The sequence below is a fragment of the Semicossyphus pulcher genome, unplaced genomic scaffold (genome assembly GCF_022749685.1).
Source record: "Semicossyphus pulcher isolate SPU_LCO1_2020_fin unplaced genomic scaffold, fSemPul1.0.p SCAF_13, whole genome shotgun sequence".
In the NCBI taxonomy this organism is placed as follows: Eukaryota; Metazoa; Chordata; class Actinopteri; order Labriformes; family Labridae; genus Semicossyphus; species Semicossyphus pulcher.
This window is the reverse complement of record NW_027211637.1, coordinates 26,168,032-26,189,754: the sequence shown is the minus strand read 5'-3', so window position 1 is coordinate 26,189,754 and position 21,723 is coordinate 26,168,032. Positions and strand designations below refer to the sequence as shown.

Genomic DNA, 21,723 nt, shown 5'->3' with positions numbered 1-21,723 from the left:
TCTGCACTACTTCACCGCTTCTACTCCGCCGACCTGCTGTCTCCGGTTAAAGTTAACGGCCACTTTGCTTGGCATCTGAAAGCAGGATTTTGACTGGTGGCAGGGGTGCTCCACGACGATTGCCATAAGACTTTTCAACGGAGTGACGACAGGAAAGGTAAAAGACTCGTAAAAACAAACCGTAAGAGATCCGGACTCGGCGGATTGATTGAAGTTTAAGTGCAGCTCTGATCGACATTCAGCTGCAGATAAATTACAGTCAAATTCACGGAAATCTATTTAGCCTGTTGTTTTTCGCTGCTCTAAAAAAAAAATATCCTAAGGAGGTTCGTTCGGTAATTGACGGATTTCAGCTCTGTGCATGGGTTTTTGAGATATTGATAGTCGTGTGTTCAGGACACAGTAATTCACTCAGCCGAACAGCCAGTAGGGAAGACCGACTGCATTTTAATGCTTCTTTTTAAACCTCATAAACAAGCATAATTTCAGTTCCCCTTTCTATCGTGACATGATTGTTAATGTCAGGCTACTTAAATTACCAGCAGGGGAACCCTTGCTTCAGAGGATTGAGCAATTCATCTGTCAGAGTAGAGACTGGTGAGCATTCAGGGGTGTTTGAAATATTTGGGGTGTCATGTCTCGAGATGAAACTTTGATGTAAAGGTCTCCACAATGAAAGTGAAGCTTGCTAACATTGTGTTTCAACTTGATGCGTCACTAGTACATTGAGCAAACAGGTTTATAGTGTTATTACCCCCCTGATCTTATCTTGAGTTACCACCACCTGAGATTCTGTTTGTTGCAGGATATGGTGCAAACATTGACAGTGAAACCTTATTCAAAAGGGTTTTCACGTTGTTTTGTTTTTTGAAATAACAAAATCCTCCACATTGTGAAGTAGATGATTGTGGCCTGTGGGCGTTGGTGGGCACTGTCACTGCTGTGTGATCATTTTTTATTCAAAGCTCCCCTTTCACTGTCATTTACAAATGCTGAGTGTGGACGTAAAGCCCCCAGGCTAACTGGAAAAACAAAACATACAGGAAAGTCTTGATACCTAATAAGGTGTTTGTTCTTTTCCCTTTGTGTTTTTTCCTGAACTTGCAGTTTAAGAGTCACTTCATTTACTTCATTTCCGTGAGTTCATCACGAGCAGGTTACTTCAAAGCTTGGGAGTCTCAGTGGTGCTCAGCTGTTTCTAGCTGCAGGAGAGTTTTCAGGCGCTGACAATCAATACTGTAGCCAGGTCAATTGGCCCATTGTTAACGTTTACATCAGAGGCTAGAGGCTGTAAATGAACTGGAATTTAGCCCATTTTGTGATCTGTGGTTTAGTTTATAAATGTTAACTGTTGCTAAATGGCACAACGAGCATGATCAGAGAAACAGACTCTTTTACTCGTCTAAATGCAGCGGCTGTGTCTTCCATTTCACCTTCCTTTCCTTGGTTATAGCATTGCCCCAAGTTCACTTGGCTTTCAGAAGTCAATACTTAATTATCATGTCATAGGTGGGATAAGAATTTGCCTCAGTGCAGCTTAGGTGTAGTGCTGTGACTAAGAACATCACTTGTTTCATTTTCAGTTGTAGATAGATCTGTGAGAGAACCAGATGAGACTACATGCGAACTCTTAAACCATAAAAGCAATGTGGTTGTTGTATGACAGCATGCGCCCTCACAGGTCTGGGCAGGTTTCAGGGTGTTTTATTTTTTTTTTATATCTGAACGCAGCATGGTGTTCCACAAGGCTGCCTCCACAGAAAAAAGCTATTATATAAGTCACATTCAAGTCTGAACTCTGAGTGATGGGCAGTCCTCGCTTTGAAGCAAGCGAGCGAGAAAAGCCTCGCCCACATTTTCCAAGAAATCTGTGATTCATGCTGTCGTGAATGTCTTTTGTTAGTGTTTTTTTCCCTTCGTGTTTTTGTCTGTTTTACAATACATGTTTGTGTGTTAAAGTCCTCTGGTGTTTCTAACAAGTAGAGCCCTTTTGTAACCGAGCAACACCAGCCTGCTGTCGTATTCAATTTCTTAATCTTACACCAGCCAGATTTGTATTTTGTCAGAAAAATTTACATATCCATGACTGCACGTAACATGATTGAAACCCAATGTGAGGCGACCGAGCATCAGCTAGATTATTGAGTACTCTGTTATAACTACAGTCACCAGGGTTGATTCCAATGAAGGCATCTACGGCATGCAGACCAAGACGCCTTTGTTTACATTTTCCCTGGAAAAGTTTCACAGTGAGTCGTATGTTACCCGTTTAAAATAAAGCAGGACATTTTTCTTTAAACATCAGTGTTGGGAATTACGGCTCTTTGAAGGGAGTCGGATCTTATGGCTCCGTTCGGCTCTCGGAAAGGAACGGAGCCATAAGATCCGGGGTGAGAGAGTGGTCGGACTCGTACACGATTAAAACTTTTAAAGGAAACAGCAGAAAAATGTAGGAACAATTAATCAACGTCACTGGTTTGCCGATGATTCATGACACAACTCTGTATGACGACAGAGATGTCAAAAAAGCTTGGCGGAGGGTTTTAATGTTGCTCACCGTCAGCGGCACTATGTTGTAGCACCATGATTCTGCTGCACGTGACCTGGTATGGTGGAGTTGCAGTTGAAAAAAGCTGCCTGTGGTAATCCGGCACAAAGGGCAGCCGCTTTTGGGGCGGTGGGGCAGTGAAATTTAGGCACAACTATAAAAAGACAGGCTCTCACCTACGACTCGGTTCCCGTCGTTCGCACCAAAGAGCCGTTCAGAAGAATCGGATCGTTCGCGAATGTCACAACACTAACCGGGCAGGATCGGCTAAAATATCAAAAGCAGATAATTGACTGAAAAATGAAAGAATGTAGGTTCTGTAGCATCATCAACAAAATTACTATTACTGAGCAACCGACTCTCCAAGATGTTGGCTAACAGATTCATGCTTCTCATTTAAGATGTAAGAACAGCATCATCACCATAACAAAGTTTACAAACTTTCATTGTCTTCATTTACAGTTATTAGTCTTACAGAGCAATGACTATATACTGTATATAGATGGACGAGGTATCTCCATCTGCTCTCATTGTGCGGAATTGATGCGAAAATAGCCAACCGTGACAGGCGCTGCCATCTTGTGATGGTGACGTCATTTGGAGCTAGAGCTGCACAGTAGAGATCGGTGGGTGGAGCCGCTGTAGCCACTTCCGCTAACCAAAACACACACTTCACTCACCAAAAAAACCCCAGCACAGATCCCGCATGCAGGCATATTTAACAGCAGAACAGCTTCTTGTGTTGGTCTGAAGCAGACGTTCACAGATATGAAACTTCAGTGACTGTAGTGATCGTTTTAATTACGTCTCCTCTCACCGTTCCTCCTCCACTCTGCTACTCGGGAACAGGTCGGCTGCAGGAGCCGTATTTGTCTACAGAGCTGTCAATCATCATTTTTACAGCATCAACTAACTAATTAAAATAAACTTGTCAGAAAAATGAACACTTAAGCATAAGAACTAACTATAATGACAGAAACCATGTTTGAGAAAATGTCCCATCTGTTAACATGGAGGAGGCCGGCTTTATGACCTATACTGCAGCCAGACAGGCAGGGGACGATAGAGAGGCTTTGGCTTCACTTTTAGGGAGCTGTCATGTCGTCCATCTTTTTATACTGTACAGAGCTACAAATAGATGCATTACCTCATTCATAATCATCCTTTAAACAGCTTGGTTTTAGAAGAGAAACATAGTAACCAAGAGAAGTTGTGTCTTTATTTAGCTTCCCAAACAGATGTTAGCTAATAAGATCTGTTTTGGTCCACAGGGGCCACAAAATGCCAGTTCCTCATAGTTGCTTAAAAAAAACATACTTTGGCTATTTGCCAGCATCACATTACGTGCCCGCACACAGACCAGCAATATGTACTTTACCGAACTAAAGTGGAGATTGAAGCAGTGGTTCCATGCTGCAGCTGTAGGGATACAATCGTGTGAGGAATGTTTTTTTGTCTGATAATTTTCCTTTTTAAAACAAATATTACCGATGGTTTATAAACTCTGGCTCGGCTCGCAAGTGACCCGTTGAGTAAACAATCCATTTATAGTAAGGGAGTATTCCCCTGTTCATCCAATGAGTCATGGTAGCATCTGCATGTAGAATGCAGTTTGGAGCGTGACCTCTGGTTTTGAAGGCCAAACGAGGCTGATGGTGTGGGAGGAGTTGGAGCTGCAGGGGGAAGACTCACAGCCACTGCCTGGGCTCCCCCCTTCCCTTGGCTGGCTGCTTCCCTCTCTGCCTGTTCCTCCTCCTACCTGTTAGTCACCCGTGGCAGCGCTCTGACGGAGAGAGCAGCTGATGGAGGGAAACTCTTTCCATAGCAACCAAGCATGTCCGTCCTCCCCCTTCTGTTGACCTGACGCTGTCTGCGCACACTTCAGTGAAGAGAATTGTTGTGGTTTCAGAAAGAACACAAGGACCAACATTAGATTTTGACTTCACCGTCTGTTCAGAGAACCTACGCAGTGTTTTCCAACCACAGAGTGACGGAGTCAAAGGCTTGCACCCCGCAAGTGTTGCAAAACAGCAGATTTCCTTGACACAAGGCGTGGGCGTTATGACAGCTTGCACAAACACTAGCCTGCACGGAAAAAAGGTCATCCCCGAGTGTACCTTGAAATGAGTCTTGTAAAGAGAGTGCTGGATGGTTGTTGACAGTGTGACAAGTAGACAGTGCAGGTTTCATAGTTAAAAGCAGGGACTGTGTGAAGCAAAGTGCCTACTGAACTGTCCTCTCTAACTCTCTAATTATTTCACTGTGTGAATTTTTATAAAGAAGTTGCTCTGGTTGTTTTTTTCAGCTGAGTGGACAGAAGTAAAGGCGGGTGTCAGGCTCTGAACAGACGGTTTTTCAGAGGTTTACGGGGGAGTCGATGTTGCTTTCACAAGCTGGTGCTACGTGAAGAACCACTTTAACATTCAACAAATTGTTTTTTACTACTATTTGAAGAAGCACTAGTGGCCCACGAGTCTGCAGCGTATGTGCATTTTAACTCAGTGGATGTTCTACACTGTTTATTCTGTGCTGATTATATGTAGTGACATTTTGCTCAAACAGAGTTCTACCTCTAACTGTCAGTAAGAAGTGCGAACCACAGTGAATGACGCTGAATGATTGCTATATGACACCTGTTTGCTCACATTTAAACATTTCTCCTGTCTACACTGCACAGCCTCTGCCACGCAACTGTTTCTGTAAAGCAACATAAACAGTTCCCTCATGAAGCATCCACCATTAATAACTTTAGCCCAGCAGTGTAACCTTATTGAGAGCCAACGCAGGAGCGAACAGTCACATGGTCTGAAATAAGCCTCACATATTCCTCCTGAAATATTTATACTTGGTCCAATAAGCTCATTTAGATGGCGCCATTGTTTTTCAAACTCATGTTTGTGAGCGGAGACAAGCAGCTCGGTATTAATTAAACCCTTCATCCCTTCTCCTACTAAGCGAAGGGGATGCTCCTTGTTCTTACTGCTCCTGATTCCCACTCAGCATCATGCATGCAAATCATTATCTAATCAGGAAGTGAGGAATCAGATTACTCAGATAGGCTTGAGATGTTGTTGAGCCAGGCAATAATGATGATGATACTCAGTTGGTAAGGAGAGAAAATAGACGCCGATGCTGCTCACGACATCAAGCGTCAAGGAAAGGAAACTCAACACCCAGGAGAAATCTGAAATAAGAGGTGTGTATTAAGGCTATTTTCAGCTGCATATTTTTAGAATAATTAGGTCAGGTGATCAGGAGCAGATGGCTTTTTTCATGATTCCTTCATGTGTCACTTTGCTGTTGATACAGACCTGGCCCACCTGAGCAGCTACATAAACAGAGCTGCTCGGCAAAGCGGCTGACCTTTTGAGGGAATTAAGGGAGGACAGAGCGAACCTTTCAAAGCCAAAAGACAGCAAGTGCATCCAGATCACGTGAAGAGTGGGTGTTATTTCAGATTAATTTACTGCTTTTCTCAGTACAGTCTTTGTCCTGTCGGTGCTCTGATTTTTTGTTTGGTGCAGGCAGCTGTCACCGATACCTGCACCGGCTGCACTTTAATGTGCAACAACACCTGCAGACACGAGTGTGAACAACACATTTACAGTGAGGTCCCTTTCATCAGCCAGGACTGAAAACAACCACGCAGTCTTTTATTCGCTCTACTTTTGTATCTGTGCAGGTGATGATAGAAAGGCCTTGATATCAGGCATGATATGAGATTTACACGACCGACTCTTAAACACCAGGATCGGTTTTATTTTACGCTTTTTCATCTTGTAAGTTCCTCAGTAACTTCCACACTTTCAAGTTGGGAATTACCAGAATTGCGACTTGGTTTTCGTCTAACAAGCTTCTCTTAAAAAGTGTTTTTTATTTTATTTTAGCTCTTGAGAAACATATCATTACTACTGACCTCTTTCCAAAGCATAAAGTTCCTCATTCTGGATCTGCCTCTATTACGTTCTATCCTTCCTATGGGACTATGGAAAGAGTTTTTTGTTGTTTTCAAAGCTCCATTAACGTTGCACAGTAATGCAGGTAAAGTGCAGATTGATTTAGACAGTCTACATTGCACTATCCCATAATGGTAATGTAATTTAGAGAAACCCTAATGCAGTTTGCTGTGATGGATAAGCGACACAAATCAGATACATTTCAAGATGAATGCCGTTAAAGAATCTGGACCTCTCCAGAATGGACTGCAGAAATACTCCGCAGTGATATAAACGATGAATGGGTTCATTCATGCAGAATCACTGTGTTGGTCCTTTGAAACAAAACTTTGTAACTTCTGCTTTAAAAGTAATTATGACGACATAATGGAAAACAATAAAAGCATAGGTGTTATATGTAGGGCTGTGTATATGTGAATCACAATACAGGGGTAGTGACTCAACACATGCTGTAAGCAAGGCGTTGAAATGTTTTTTAGATCAATCTTTAAGAAAATTGTCAATGTATGAAGAACACACCACCATGTTGATAAAACCTGAGTAAAATCACAACAATGGGATCACAGGCCCTGTAACTTCAAACTTCTTTGCACTACTTTTTTTCAATCCTTTAGCAGGTTTGCAGGTTAACTATTAAATCAGTGTCAGGTTCATTGAGAAGTGTAAAGTTTCACATAAAATAATATTGTGATTCTCGAGAGTAGCTGTGCTCTCATTGTGCAGAATTGATGCCAAAGCAGCCCCAGTGATAGGCGTTGCCATCTTGCGATGGTGACGTCATTTGGAGCCAGAGCTGCGCTGTAGAGATCAGCGGGGGGAGCCGCCGTAGCAACGTCTGCTAACCAAAACACACTCGTAAATTGACAAAAAAAACCAGCAAGGATACTGCATGAAGGCGTATTTAACAGCAAACAGCTTCTTGTGTTGGTCTGAGGTTGTCTCCTCTCACCGATCCTCCTCCACTCTGCTGATCAGGAACAGATCGGCTGCAGGAGCCGGATTGGTCAACAGAGCTGTCAATCATCCTTTTTACAGCATCAAATAACAAATTAAAAATGAACTTGTCAGAAAATTGAGCACTTGGACGTAAATCAGCATGATAAGAACTAACTATAATGACAGAAACCATGTTTGAGAAACATTTATTTGGCGTGTATTTTGATTTTATAGTTTGACTCATGTCCCATCTGTTAACATGGAGGAGGCGGGCTTTATGACCTTTACTGCAGCCAGTCAGCAGGGGACGATAGAGAGGGTTTGGCTTCACTTTTAGGTGTCATGGTGTCCATCTTTTTATACAGTCTATGCTAAGAACTCAACATTTTGTCTCCGAATGTAAGAATATGTTTTTATCTTGTAACAAATGTACTTTGCTTTAACACAAATATAAAGAAAGCACTAGTGAATCAGTGAAGCGTGTTTCTTGGTGCTCATTTTGATCGACCTGCCTGCAAAGATCACTTTTCTCTTGAACATAATTGCTCTGAATATTGATTATTAACTGCTTTAGTTGTTCTGTAACTCCTGTATTGATCCCTTCCTATAGTTCTTGTTGCAACATTTTATCGGCATGCATTTGCAAAACAAACATTTAACAGGAAGTCAGGATGGTAACTTTTCCTCCCTCCATTAACCAGTTCCACATCTGTCTTCAATGATTAATTCACACAGCATTTGTCTGTTAGTTTTCCCGTCATTAAGGAATCTCCTTCCATTATGTGTCAACAGTGCGTTTGCCTTTGATGTAAGTATTCTTTCTGAGCCCACTGAGTGTACATCCGGACTTCCGAGCAGAATGCCAGGCCATTTTTTGGTTGCGAGTTTAACCTCCTTTTCTGTGTCAGACTCGGTGTCATGCTCACTTTCATTCTTGTATGACATTTAAGTCACTTCCTTCTGTTTAAAGGGGAGCTCCCTTGAGAGGCCAGATTGGTTTGTTCAACCTCTATTTTTTATCTCGGAATTTAACACTTCACAGCACTCTTTTGTGTTCGACTGAAGCAGACACTCCCCGTCCCGATGGTATGTTAAAAATCAAATATGGGCCAGTGAGTTTATGGAAAGACAATCCCTAGAGGTGAAGTGTCATGGGTACCTTTAGCCTGACATCATTTTTTACAAGACTTCTGGCCCAGTTTGAGCGGCTAGCCACATGATACCGATGCAAAATATGTTAGATAAATACCGTATTCACACGAGTATATGACCCTGTCGGGCAGGGTGGCTGCATTTCAGAGCACCATAAAGGGAAAACATTTTATCCACACACATGTGAAGGAAAGATTGCTGAGGCCCATAGTTATTATATATAATTCCCCACAACCTTAAAATGTGTTTTAATCATTCATTGTGTTCCGCACAGTTCTTGATATTCTCTTGCACTTACTGACAATCTTCAGCTTCACTCCAACGCAGGATGTTGAGTGTAATTCTCCCTGTCAACAAACATGGATTTTTTTACAGCGCGAGTTGGAAGATGCTATCTTTTGCTCGCAGCCGTGCTTTTATGTTTTACAAAGAAGCAGGCTACTGTGCACCCACCTTCTCTTTTCTCTCTGTCTACATCTCACTGTTTCTCCCGCCTGTGCACAGGCAGGCAGTTAGTGCAGAGGCAGGCACCATGTCCACCCCCACAAACCCAGAGGTGAAGGAACTGAGCCCTGTCGACTTTATCCAGCTACAGCAGTACATTGAATGTGAGTACAGACAGGGAGGCGGGCGGGCAGGCAGCTTTCTCAGCGTTTTACACCCCTCCTGTACTTCCACTTCCACCCACACATACACACTCATGATGATGAATCTCATATCTAGAGGAGGTAGCAGTCTGCCACATTCTTTTTTTTTTTCCAGTTAAGCATGCACATCCTTTTTAATCATATTCATACACATATGATATTTCCATACATTTGTTCTGAGAATTGGCAGTTATATGTGAATGTTGCGAGAGCTACCATGAAATACAGACGCGCCCCGTGTGACCTGTGTGTCTTTGCTTCCAGACTGCAGCTTGAAGGTGAAAGACGTGCTGAGGGAATTCGATGCAGATGGCAGTCTGGCCCGGCACAGACACGGAGAGGTGAGGGGACGTCGTGTCCTGCTGTTCACCATCAGCTCCACTCCTCAAAAAAAAAAACCCTCTTACAGCAATGTCAGCTGAGAGGCACATAACCGAGCAGAATTAAAGCTCTCAGCGGAGCGTATTAGAGAGGAATGAGTGTGTGATTTATGTATAATGGGCAGTTATTAATTGTCCTACGCTGATTAATTAGATTCAAACCCATCGATCATGTTGACTAAGCCGTCCTAGAGAAATATCTTCAGTGCATTCAAGCAACGTTTGAAATGTAAATTACCTCCTTGGTTTTGCCCACGCAGCAAGGCCTTACAGAACAGTGTGCCGGCTGCCCTCATGCAGTGTAAGCTCAATTGTGATTGAAAAGACATCTTTCCAATACTGTACATCAGCGGATGACACCGCCAGCTCATTTGTGCCAGAAGCCAATGCAGTAATTTCTGATGGGTGAATTGGCTGCATAAAGTTCAATAAGATAATTGGAAGGAAATTGTTTTTTTTTTAATTGGAGTAAAGACAAATACCCCCATAAAACACCATTCATTAGCTATTAAAATACACAGCAATAAAGATAATTGTGAATGTAAGAGTGCAGAATAATGATGCCGTTTTCTTGGTCTCACTCTCGTTCGCCCTTTTTTTTCTTCTTCTTTTGTGATCATGGCTGTCTTGCGGTGACATTATTTATTACTGGGGCAGCTCTGCAGGGTATCCGCCAGAGAAATGGAATAATGTCAACAAGAAATGGGTTTGTGGTTCACCATTATCAAGGGACTTTTGCTTGTTAGCCCCGCAGCGTATTGTCATGTGAGAGAGACGGATACAGGCCACACAGATGGACTGAAATCTTGAATCAGGAGCTCATTTTTTTTTTTGTTTTATTACTCTCACGGGAAAAGAGATATTTTTACTCCCCAGTTTACTAACGAAGGATTAAACATTTCTGAGAAACCTCATGGGATTTTGAAAGCTTTCCAACCCCCCACTGGATACACTTACATGCCTTTCACGCTCAAAGAAAGCGTGTTCTTCTAAGAAAAGAACACGTCAGACGTGTAATATTCACACAGTGACAACAATGTGATTGTCATCTTTCCTTATTTTCAAAAGAGGTGCATTTGAAAAAAAGCAGAAGTGAACATGCACAGCACACACACTGCAGTAAAAACATTTCGGTAGGGATGCACAATATTATCGGCATGTTAAGGTAAATGGTAAAATGGCCTAAATGCTCGATGATTCCCTAAAAGAGCTTGCTTAATGCTATGACATTAACTCAGCACGAGTGTGCCCGCGCACTGCCTGCGCAAAGTTTTCAACAATATACAAATAAAGACTAAAAAGTCACAGAAACTGGAGCCAATGAATAGAAGTTTCACAGCTCTTAACTAGCTCACAGTTCGCTCACATTCTCCTCATTTTACCGACTTAACAACATCCAACATGCGGCCACAGACAACGCTGAAAGAGAGTAACATAAACATCAGTGCAAAACTAACTTACATATTCATGGACGCACACACGATAAAAAGAGTCCATCAGCGATCAATCACTGATGTTGCTGTAGTAGGTGCAGTAAACAAGTCCGGGCATGTCTCCCTCACTGCCGTGTTTTGGGGTCAATGCTGCATTCATGTGCGCTTAGAAACGTGAGTGATCAGACAAGTGTGCACTTGTAACACCTCTTTCGTCAGGCGTGAAGAAGGGTGCAGAATGTCTGCTTTATGGCGGTTTTTGGCCACTACAATAAGAGTAGGCATGATATTAGTTCCACTACAGGGGAGACTTGATGTTCTCTGCAATTAGGTGGAAAAAAACGTGTCTATTAAATCAGTATTGAAATTGGCAATCGGCAAAAATGGTTGGAAAATATCATGCATCATGCATCCCTAATTTCAAAACACTGTAAACAAAATATGACTCTCCCATTCATTCTCTTCCAGTGCATCAATGAAGAAGGCTTTCGTCTGTTTCTGAAGACATATTTAGAAGTGGAGGACTTCCCTGTGGATCTCTGCCAGCGACTCTTCCGCTCCTTCCAAAACTCTGAACCCGCCCAGGAAGACAGTGCCAGTGAGATTACACACTATGTATTTACACAACTCACTGCTTCCACGCTACTTTGCAGCAGGCCCCTTATCAATTTACGCCACGGCCTATTTGGCATGCGTGCATTTATCACCACATGCCTGCGAGATACTGCTTGTGCCGATATGGTAACCAGAGTATTCACAGCCAGCCCTCTCTCTCTCTCTCTCCCTTGTAGAGGAGGTCTTTCTGAAGGATGTTTCATGTTACTTCTCTCTGCTGGAGGATGGCCAGCCCAGGGACAAGCTGGAGTGTAAGTCGTTTGTTTCTGTTATGCCCAAAATAATTTAAGTGAGGACTTCCAGCAATTCAACTTTCATTTCCCCCTCTCTCTTTAGTTGCCTTCAAGCTCTATGACAGAGACGGCAATGGAGTTCTCGACAGCTCTGTAAGTTGCTGAGAAGATCTAAAAGAGTGACTGTCAAGATCAAATGAAATATTGTGGCTTAGCTGTTGTGCCTACTGATTTAATTCAAGGCTGAATACTATTCTTATCACCATTAAATGTTACTGTATGGTGTCAACCACTCTGCTAAAATGTGTTTTCGTTCTAATTCTTAAACAGGAAGTGGACCGGATTATTGCTCAGATGATGCATGCTGCAGACTACCTTGGATGGGACGTGTCCGAGCTGAGGCCGGTAAGTCCCAGAAAACTCTGCGTTGATGCACAAATGTCCTGCAAACACATAAAAGCCTGCACATATTGCACTTTCAACCATGACAGTATTGAAAATGTTGCACAAGATGTCTTTAACATCATTACACAATGTATATGGCACTACTTGTTACTTATTTGCTAGGGTTGATAAGCTTGTCTACACCTATTCAACGATCCCCACACTGCACTCGTTCCAGAAAGCAAATAGCCTTTTATAAGTAAAAGAAATATGTGTGTGCTGATTGGATAATAACGATCACATATCATTTCATCAGGTTCTGAAGGACATGATGACAGCGATCGATGCTGACAGCAGCGGCACGGTGTCTCTAGAGGAGTGGGTGGAGGGAGGCATGAACAACGTCCCCCTGCTGGTCTTGCTGGGTCTGAAGGTACTTCAGAGGCAGAATTTTTCTCTTCTCATCAAGTGTTGGCTCCAGAAGCCTATCCCGGATGTATTTCATTTTTACAGCAGGTGTCTCACAAAGTGGTATAAAACCGACTTTTATTGCTCTTGTGAAATCGTGGCCTTGCATGCCTCTCCTCTGTCCTCCGCCTCCTCCCCGTCTGTAAAGGCCTTTTCGCCGACTCAGTGTTACACAGGGTGTGGTAATGTCATCTCCTCTCATGCAAGCTCTGCACCATCAGAGTGCTTTAGTGTTTTCCATTTACTCTGCACAATCTGTGCCCACATTTCACAGAGTGCTCGCATAAAAAGGCAATCTCAAGACTGATGCTCTACATCTGAATACAGGAATGAATTAGTTTAGCACTTGGTGTATATGTTAAACCAAGGACGGATCGGTTTTATGTAGTGGGTGTTGTTAAATGAATGTTAAAGCCACTTACTGTCAGGCTGCATGTCTGACTGTTGGTCTAAAACCACGAACTGGACGCTGTCGCTGGGTTTGGCCTCTCCAACAATGCCAGGGACTTCCCCCCAGGCTATTTCTAGCCGCCAATGATCATTTGAAGCCTGGGGTGCATGAATTCAGCCCCCTCACGGTTGCTGTGTGCCGCTTCCTGCTAGGCCTCATGCAGTAAGTGATAGGGTGATGCATCATGTCGGGGGGGGGAAAATGGTTTATAATCTGGACAAGAGCGCTGACCGCTCTTTCAAAACAGATTGAAAGCAAACATAAAATCTGGTGTTGAGAATTTGAGATTCTCAGTGTTGATTTGAATAGCCATGGTTCCAAACTGTATGCCACAAAATGAGCCACTGTGTACTGCATAATTAGCAATCTCATTAAGGCAAGGTTAGTCATGGGTGGGTGTAAAAAATAACTGTGAAATGCAGAACCCATTGGTGTGTTAATGAGGGGGTTTGTGTAGTTTGATACAAAAAAGACTAAAAATTTAAGCGTCTTTTGTTCGTAAAGTTCGCACTGTAACGACGGCCATCGTGTTCTTCCCTTTCTCTTAATGACCAGGTGACCCAGAAGGACGGGCAGCACCTCTGGAGGATGAAGCATTTCAACAAGCCTGTTTACTGCAACGTGTGCCAGAGCATGCTGCTGGGTCTGAGGAAGCAGGGCCTCTGCTGCACCTGTGAGTACCTCAAGTCACCAGAAGAGGGTGACATTCATCGCTGACATCCACCACTGAACTGTGGTGGCGATATTGAAAATTGAAGGATACTTTTTTAGATGAATCATTGATCGTCATGTGTCCGGTTGTACAGGTTGTAAATACACAGTCCACGGACGCTGCGCTAACAGGAACCCGGCCCCCTGCACCAAGACGTATGTGAAGTCAAAGAAAGAAACAGGGGTATGTCAGTGTCTCCATGACAACATTGACAGTGACACCCACAGTCTGAATTAGACGTTGGGCTGTGTCTGAGTGCTCTTATGTGAACGTTGAAACATTCATCACACATTTCAGGTTCCAGTGCACGACTGGGTGAGTGGGAACTGTGACTCGAGGTGTGATAAGTGCCAGAAGAAGATCAAGAGCTACCAAGGCTTAACGGGCAAACACTGTGTGTGGTGCCACACGATGGTGAGGAAGTGTCTTCGTGTGTGTTTTAAGGAATATAGAGTTAAATCGTTGTTCGGAGACAATGTTGAGTTTGGTTGTCAGATGTTCTGGTTGAAATGCTTTCTGGCTCAAAGTCTGTGGAGGTTTTTCTCTCCTCTTCTTTCTTCTAACTTTCCTGTCTCTGCTTCAAATGAATCATATGTGCAAAAAAGAAGATAAATTTGGATCCTGACAGGTTATCACAGTCGTCTTTTATGTAATGTGTCACTGTTTTTGTTTTACAGCGTCATGATGAATGTGCCGAACAAGAGGCAACAGAGTGTACCTGTGGGCTGCACAGAGACCATATCCTGCCTCCATGGGCGATATATCCAGTCATAAAGGTACATAATTATCCTCCAGCTCAGGTACAGTACAAACAGTGCCTGTCACACCAACACAGAACAGAACAGCACATCAGCCGCAGGATGTTTTTTGTTTTTGGTAAACCCTGCTCACCTGTGACAGCGACACATTTGTCTTTGTCCTGGAAAGGCCAGAAAAGCTGTTAGATTTTCTCTTGTTTATTCGCTCTGCCTTTGTGTTGATCCCTAAAGGAGAGACCAAACAGTGTAAAAAATGGCTGCTCAAGCTCAACGGATGACAGCGAGCTCAACACTACTCCTGATGGACAAGTGCTTCAGGTATTATAATCCCCAACTGAGGCTTTTATCATTGCAAAACACCTACAATCTGACATTCTCCCCGTCTTATATATGTATAACATTTGTCTGTCGTGCAATAGATCAGCCCTGTGCCAAGCACCCATCCTCTTCTAGTGTTCGTCAACCCTAAGAGTGGAGGCAAGCAGGGAGAGAGGTGAGTCCAAAAAACAAAGCCTTCATGAAGAATAACTGTCTTAAGACGTGCACATGTTGAGCCTGGTTTTATGTGTTTCAGAGTCCTGCATAAGTTTCAGTATTTACTGAATCCACGGCAGGTTTACAACCTTTCAAACGGCGGACCTGGACCAGGGTGAGTAACAATAGATCATTGTCAATAGGGATGCACAATATTATCGGCACGTTATCGGGAGATAATGGCTTGAAAATGCAGATATTTTCCAACACTTTGATTTTGCCTAAATGCTCGATGATTCCCGAAAAAAGCTTAACGCAATGCCACGACATTAACTTGGCGTGAGTGTGCGCGTGCACTGCCTGCACCACGCCTCTTCTGTCGAGCGTGAAAAAGGGTGCAAGATGTCTGCTGCATGGCAGTTTTTCAAAGTTTCCGAAACAGACAGCAAGGTTGATTTCCATTTATGTATTTGTTCTGTGCAATAGGTAAAATTTGCCCTAGTTGTTGCTGGATTGTCTCAGGGAGAGCATCATCCAAGCCTGTCTAAGTTTCATCAATATTAAGTTTTGTTGTTAAATACGAATAAATATGGTATTTTGTACACAACCTAAGTTTAAGTAGCACTGTATTATGTTATTTCTGCATCTGCCAGTAGGCCACTACAATAAGAGTAGGCATGATATCAATTCCACTACAGGGGAGACTTGATGTTCTCTGCAATTAGGTGGAAAAAAACGTTCCTAATATATCGGAATCGAAATCGGCAAAAAAATCCAATATCGTGCATCCCTAATTGTCAGCATGATATGGATATTGGCATCAAAAGATCTAAATATTGCATCATTTCAAGCCACATTTTTCTCATTTTCACTTTTTTTTTTTTTCAGACTGAGTTTCTTCAGAAGTCTGCAAGATTACAGGATCTTGGTGTGCGGGGGAGACGGCACGGTTGGCTGGATTCTCGACGCAATAGGTGAGACAGTACGATTCATAACTGTAAAAGGCACACGTCAGCTTCCACACACGCTTCTGTGCAACTGTGACGCATTTTTTCTTTTTCTTGGAATAAGACAAAGCCAATCTGCTGGTCCGGCCACCTGTCGCTGTGCTTCCTCTCGGCACAGGAAATGACCTTGCGCGATGTCTGCGATGGGGAGGAGGTGAGAAGTTAATGAGGGTTGAAGTTTCCTTATTCTGAATATAATGCACATGTGTGTTTTTTGCGAATTTGCTTCAGCAAAAGAGAAGTGCTCTAAATATTGTAATCTCTATTAGTGATCATTAAGGCAATGAATCATGTCAGTCTGTGTGTGTGTGTTGCCTTTTTGAAGGATATGATGGTGAGGATCTGAGTCGTATTCTTAAAGACATCGAGGGGAGCTCTCAGGTGCTGATGGACCGCTGGAGTGTGCAGGTCATCACAGACGAGAATGAGGAGAAGGGCGACCCGGTGCCATATGAAATCATCAACAACTACTTCTCTATTGGAGTTGTGAGTTCCTCTCAAATATAAAACACAACAAACTCTTTCTATTTTGGTTTGTGTTTGGATCATTTCTGTGGTTTGTTGTGTTGACAGGATGCCTCCATTGCTCACCGCTTTCACACAATGAGGGAGAAACATCCCCAGAAATTCAACAGCAGGTACGCATCATATTCTCTCGGGCACTTCCTTGGTAACAGAAAACAAACAGAAATACGTCACATTAAAACATACAACACCGTTTTAAAATCATAACAAGGTGGCCAACCTGGGGAACTCTGTTTTTATTTGTTGTCCTTCATTTTTTTTTTCAATTTTTCGTGCTTGCAGCTTCAGATCTTTGAAAGCTGAAAAAAAAAACTGAATGCAGGTGGCGACAGCAGATGTCTGTGGCAGCAAGTGTTGCGGCCTGACTCCTCCTCCTCCTAAAGAGCTGTGTGTGCTGAAAGCAGAAAATGTTCTGTGAAAATGAAATGTCACTTAAACCTGAAAAAAAAACACTCTTTTTCTTGCTGCAGAATGAAGAACAAGCTGTGGTATTTCGAATTCGCCACTTCAGAAACCATCTCTGCTTCCTGCAAGAAACTGAACGAAAGTTTGACAATTGAGGTGAGAGCGCAGCATCAGCGTAACCACAACTGCAAGTTTGCATTTTGCATTTTCTTTTCTTTCCTTCTTTCTTTTCTTTGAATGCAACCTTTTTATGTGAAGTGATTAAACTGAACTGTTCCCACGACGAGACGCGTCGTCTTCATCTCCTGCTGCTGTGTCTTCTCCAGTGCTGTGGTACTCCGCTGGATCTCAGTGGCCTGTCTATGGAGGGGGTGGCTGTTCTAAACATTCCCAGCATGCACGGTGGCTCCAACCTTTGGGGTGAGACCAAAAAAGGGGACACTAAAGGACAGAGTCAGGACGAGCCTGAGGTGATCATCGACCCAGAAATCCTGAAAGTGACCTCCCAAGGTAATCTGTCGTTGACCTTCTCAGGACTGGTGGAGGTAGAGATAATCAGAAGTCTGACGGGGTCTCTTATATGAAACCAAAACTCTCCTCGGGCCGATGGTTTTGGTTTTACAGTCCACAAACTCCACTCTTTATCAACCCTGTCTCCAGCTGCAGCTGGCAGCTATTTTTAGAAGCTCTGATAAACCTGCTATCCAATAAAACCGCTACCTGTCCACGGCGGGGCAGACAAACCAATGACTGTATAAACGACGCGTCTCCATCTGCTCTCATTGTACGAAAGTGATGCCTAAATAGCCCCCATGATAAGCGCTGCCATCTTGCGATGGTGACGTCATTTGGAGCCAGAGGCTGCACAGTAGAGATCGGTAGGTGGAGCTGCCGTAGCCACTACCGCTAACCAAAACACACACTTAACTTACCGAAAAAACAGCAAAGATCCCGCACGCCGGCTTACGCAGGCGTTCACAGATATGGAAACTTTAATGACCGTAGTGAATATTTTAGTTACGTCTCCTCTCGCTGTTCCTCCTCTACTCGGCCAATCAGGAACAGATCGGCTGCAGGATCCGTATTTGTCAGAAAAAATGAACACTTGGACATAAATCAGCATGATAAGAACTAACTCTAAAGACAGAATCCATGTTTGAGAAAAATGTATTTGACATGTATTTTGATTTTATAGTTTGACTCATGTCCCATCTGTTAACAAGGAGGAGGCGGTCTTAATGACCTTTATTTATTACTGCAGCCAGTCAGCAGGGGGCGCTTGAAATGTTTTGGCTTCATTTTTAGGGAGCTGTCATGTCGTCATCTTTATGTACAGTCTATGAGACAAAAACAGAGCGAAAAGGAAGGTGAACATTTTTGAGATGGACACTAACAGGACCCAGAATAAATGCCACTGCTGCTCCGTCATCTATCAATCAAATTTTATTTGTATAGCGCCAAATCATAACCAGAGTTATCTCAAGACACTTCACAAAAAGAGCAGGTCTAGACCGACTCTTTGTTATGTTATTTAAAGAGAGGCCCAACTTGAATCACCATGAGTAGCACTTAGCAATATTCGGCACATTGGCAAGGAAAAACGTCCTTTTAACAGGCAGAAACCTCGAGCAGAACCAGACTCATGTTGAACAGCCGTCTGCCTCGACTGGATGGGCCGAACATGGGATAGAAGGAGATGCAGGATAGGACAGGCAAAGAGAGCAACCACAACATATGTTCTTGTTACAACAACAACATATGTCCTTGTTACATGAACAACAACAGGTAACACATACTTATGGTTACAATGCCAATAATAGTGGTACACTCTGTGTCTGCTTATAAATGGGTAAATAAGCAGCCTGGACAACTTATCATGCTTGGTCTGCTGCTCCCAAGCGGTCAGACATTTAATTATTGCAGCTTTAAAAGCATCATATTTCAGATTTGATTCTGTGATCTCATGTTGCTTTAGAACTTAACTGTATTAATACAAAATCTGACCACTTGAGGGCAGCAGAAACAAGCTTTGAAAAGCCACACACAACAACCACACTGACCTCTAATTTTAAAGTAAACAGTTTCCTACTTAAACATCCCGCAGAAAAAACACATTGCTGAGAAGACAGATTCTCCCTCCATGTTTGTATCCAGTACTTTGTGGTTTTAATATTGTTCTGTTACTTAAACTGACTCCCACTCAAACTTACTGCAAATACTCTGTCTCAGACCGAATGATGTCCCCGCCTGCATTTTCTGCATCTGCATGCTTTCTTGTCAGACCTCAGTGATCGTCGATTAGAGGTGGTCGGCCTTGAAGGAGCCATGGAGATGGGGCAGATCTATACTGGCCTCAAGAGCGCCGTGAGGCTGGCGAAAACTTCACAGATCACCGTCAGGTGAGAAACAAGACGTGTTCAGACTTGTCAGGCTTTGAGCTTTTATTCTCTGCAATGGCTCGAGGTTGACTTTGATCACCAGCTGAGGATAATAGTTAGCTGCTGCTTAACATAACAATCATTATTGGCTTTCCCTTTGTTAGTTTAATTACACATAGATTTTGTCATTGATATTATTTCCTGATGCACGTTGTTGATCCCTCTTTTCTTCACCTCTAGGACGAAGAAAGCCTTACCGATGCAGATAGATGGAGAGCCGTGGATGCAGCCTCCCTGCACGGTAAATACCAACCAAGCATGGTTTCTGCTGTAAGGCAGACTTTGGCTGCAACTAACCTTTTTTTTTTATTATTAATAAATCTACAGATGATTTTAATTGATTCATTATTTTGTCTAAAGGCCAAACATTGTGAAAAATGCTCATTAAAACTTCCCATATCCCAAAGTGACGTCCTCAAGTTGCTTGTTTGGTCCAACAAACATCAACAAATCCCAAAACTCTTCTTTACTTTTATTAATATCATAAAGGGCTAGAGACTGATATTAAAGGCTTAATATGCGACTTTTACGTCCAGTAGATGTCGCACTTGAGCACCAGCATGAAACCAAAACAAACGCTCTGTTTGGCCACACCTCCCCAACGTACAACCCGTTACTTTTTCTGCCCGGCCCACCGTTACGCTGCTGTACCGAGACATTTCTAGATGCTACTATGGAGCAGCAACATAATTATAACAGAGCAAACAATGGAAAGTGGTTGGTAGGCCTGTACAGGCTCATCTAAGCAGAATGCATGTTACAGCTCGAGCTGCAACAGACCGCAACCAGCATTCTACTGCTGCGGGCTAACGTTAGCACAGTTTAGTTTACTATGCATGTTGCTACAGCCCCCCGCTAGCATGGTTAATGACTGTGGTATGATAACACTACAGAACACTAAGCAAGCAAGCGTAACATAAACAGTGAGTTAGCTATCGTCACTAATGTTACTCTAGTATACAAACATGAACTCGCATGAAGCGGGAACGCAGAGCCGTCCGGCCCATGTAAACAAAGAGCTGAGAACGACACACACAGGGAGTCTGACTTCTCTCTCTTGTTTGGAGGTTATTTTTCCAGCATATATTTACATAAGACATACTTGATTTCTGATGTATTAACGTGTAAAATGTTGCATATTAAGCCTTTAAAGCAAATGTTGCTTTAAAATTTGAGAAAATGTTTTGATTTGATTTTAATTCACTTGACTTTCTGCATTTTTATATTTCCTTTTCAGATTCACATCACACACAAGAACCAAGCCAGTATGTTGATGGCTCCTCAGGCCAAATCATCTGGATTTTTCAAGTAGAAACCCACCGCTCAGAAGCAACCACATGCACTCTGATTCACTGTACATAGAGGACTGACACATTTCTGCATGTCTGTATCATGTAATGGAAGCATAGCTGTGTATGAATAGATTTGTCTGCATTGTGGCAAAACGACCAAATTAACTCTGTGTTCTTATCAATACTCGACACTCCTCGCTGCCTTCGTCTCATTGCTTCAGTTAGTAGAAATGTTGCTCTGTAGGAACTTAAAGTGGGTTAAAATTAAAGTACTTTTAATATCATGCTTAAAGAAACTTATTCAGCTTCATGTGCCTTTACAGTTTGTTCTCTATAGTTATGGCTTAAGTAGAGGACATACAGAGCATCGTGTAGGCATGCACTTTGGACATAAACCGTGTAGTATTGCTGTTTTGTTGTGGCTGTAAAGGACGATGTATGTTCCTGACATGTTGGAACCAAAAGTGAAGGATCAATAAGATTAGATTTCAGAGTGTGGCAAACGTAATTTTACCTTTAACAAACATTTCAGAAGATACTTGAAAGTGTTTAAGGGAACAGAAATAGGACAATCATTGCCAAAAGGAGCTGCAGTTGATTCACTGCAGCAGCCGAACTACCCTGCTGTTCCTGTGTGTGTGTGTGTGTGTGTGTGTGTGTGTGTGTGTGCGTGCGTGCGTGCTTGAGGCCAGAAAAAGCTGTACTTGTTTGGCGCTGAAAGCTGAGATATGTTCACTTCTAACTTATAAATTGCTGTGCGTCAGATCTGAGGTCTTTGGTTCAGATTAAAATGTATGTAGTTCTTATTTAAATACTTTGACAGTCGTATCATTTCAATGTATCTGAAATATGTTCATGTAATATGCCTGAAATAAGACATTGAAATTTTAATAAATCATCTTGACTTCA

General features: G+C 42.7%; 1 protein-coding gene across 1 annotated transcript; it reads left to right on the top strand.

Moving 5' to 3' along the window:
* The first annotated feature begins 24 nt into the window (after positions 1 to 24).
* On the top strand, positions 25 to 21,723 carry dgkaa (diacylglycerol kinase, alpha a). The gene is made up of 24 exons (XM_069659951.1): positions 25 to 157; positions 9,097 to 9,200; positions 9,504 to 9,580; positions 11,521 to 11,650; positions 11,844 to 11,918; positions 12,004 to 12,053; positions 12,231 to 12,305; positions 12,601 to 12,717; positions 13,759 to 13,876; positions 14,010 to 14,098; positions 14,213 to 14,329; positions 14,593 to 14,691; positions 14,905 to 14,991; positions 15,093 to 15,166; positions 15,248 to 15,322; positions 16,036 to 16,121; positions 16,219 to 16,308; positions 16,480 to 16,640; positions 16,728 to 16,792; positions 17,150 to 17,240; positions 17,411 to 17,594; positions 19,366 to 19,483; positions 19,703 to 19,763; positions 20,760 to 21,723. Exons 2-24 carry the CDS (start codon positions 9,125 to 9,127, stop codon positions 20,832 to 20,834), a joined length of 2,190 nt encoding a protein of 729 aa, XP_069516052.1. The 5' UTR covers positions 25 to 157; positions 9,097 to 9,124; the 3' UTR covers positions 20,835 to 21,723.

Coding starts and splice junctions, on each gene's coding strand:
- dgkaa (XM_069659951.1), top strand. CDS start 9,125: ATGTCCACCCCCACAAACCCAGAGGTGAAGGAACTGAGCCCTGTCGAC. Junction 9,581..11,520: donor CCCGGCACAGACACGGAGAG/GTGAGGGGACGT, acceptor ATTCTCTTCCAG/TGCATCAATGAAGAAGGCTT. Junction 14,692..14,904: donor CGATATATCCAGTCATAAAG/GTACATAATTAT, acceptor TGATCCCTAAAG/GAGAGACCAAACAGTGTAAA.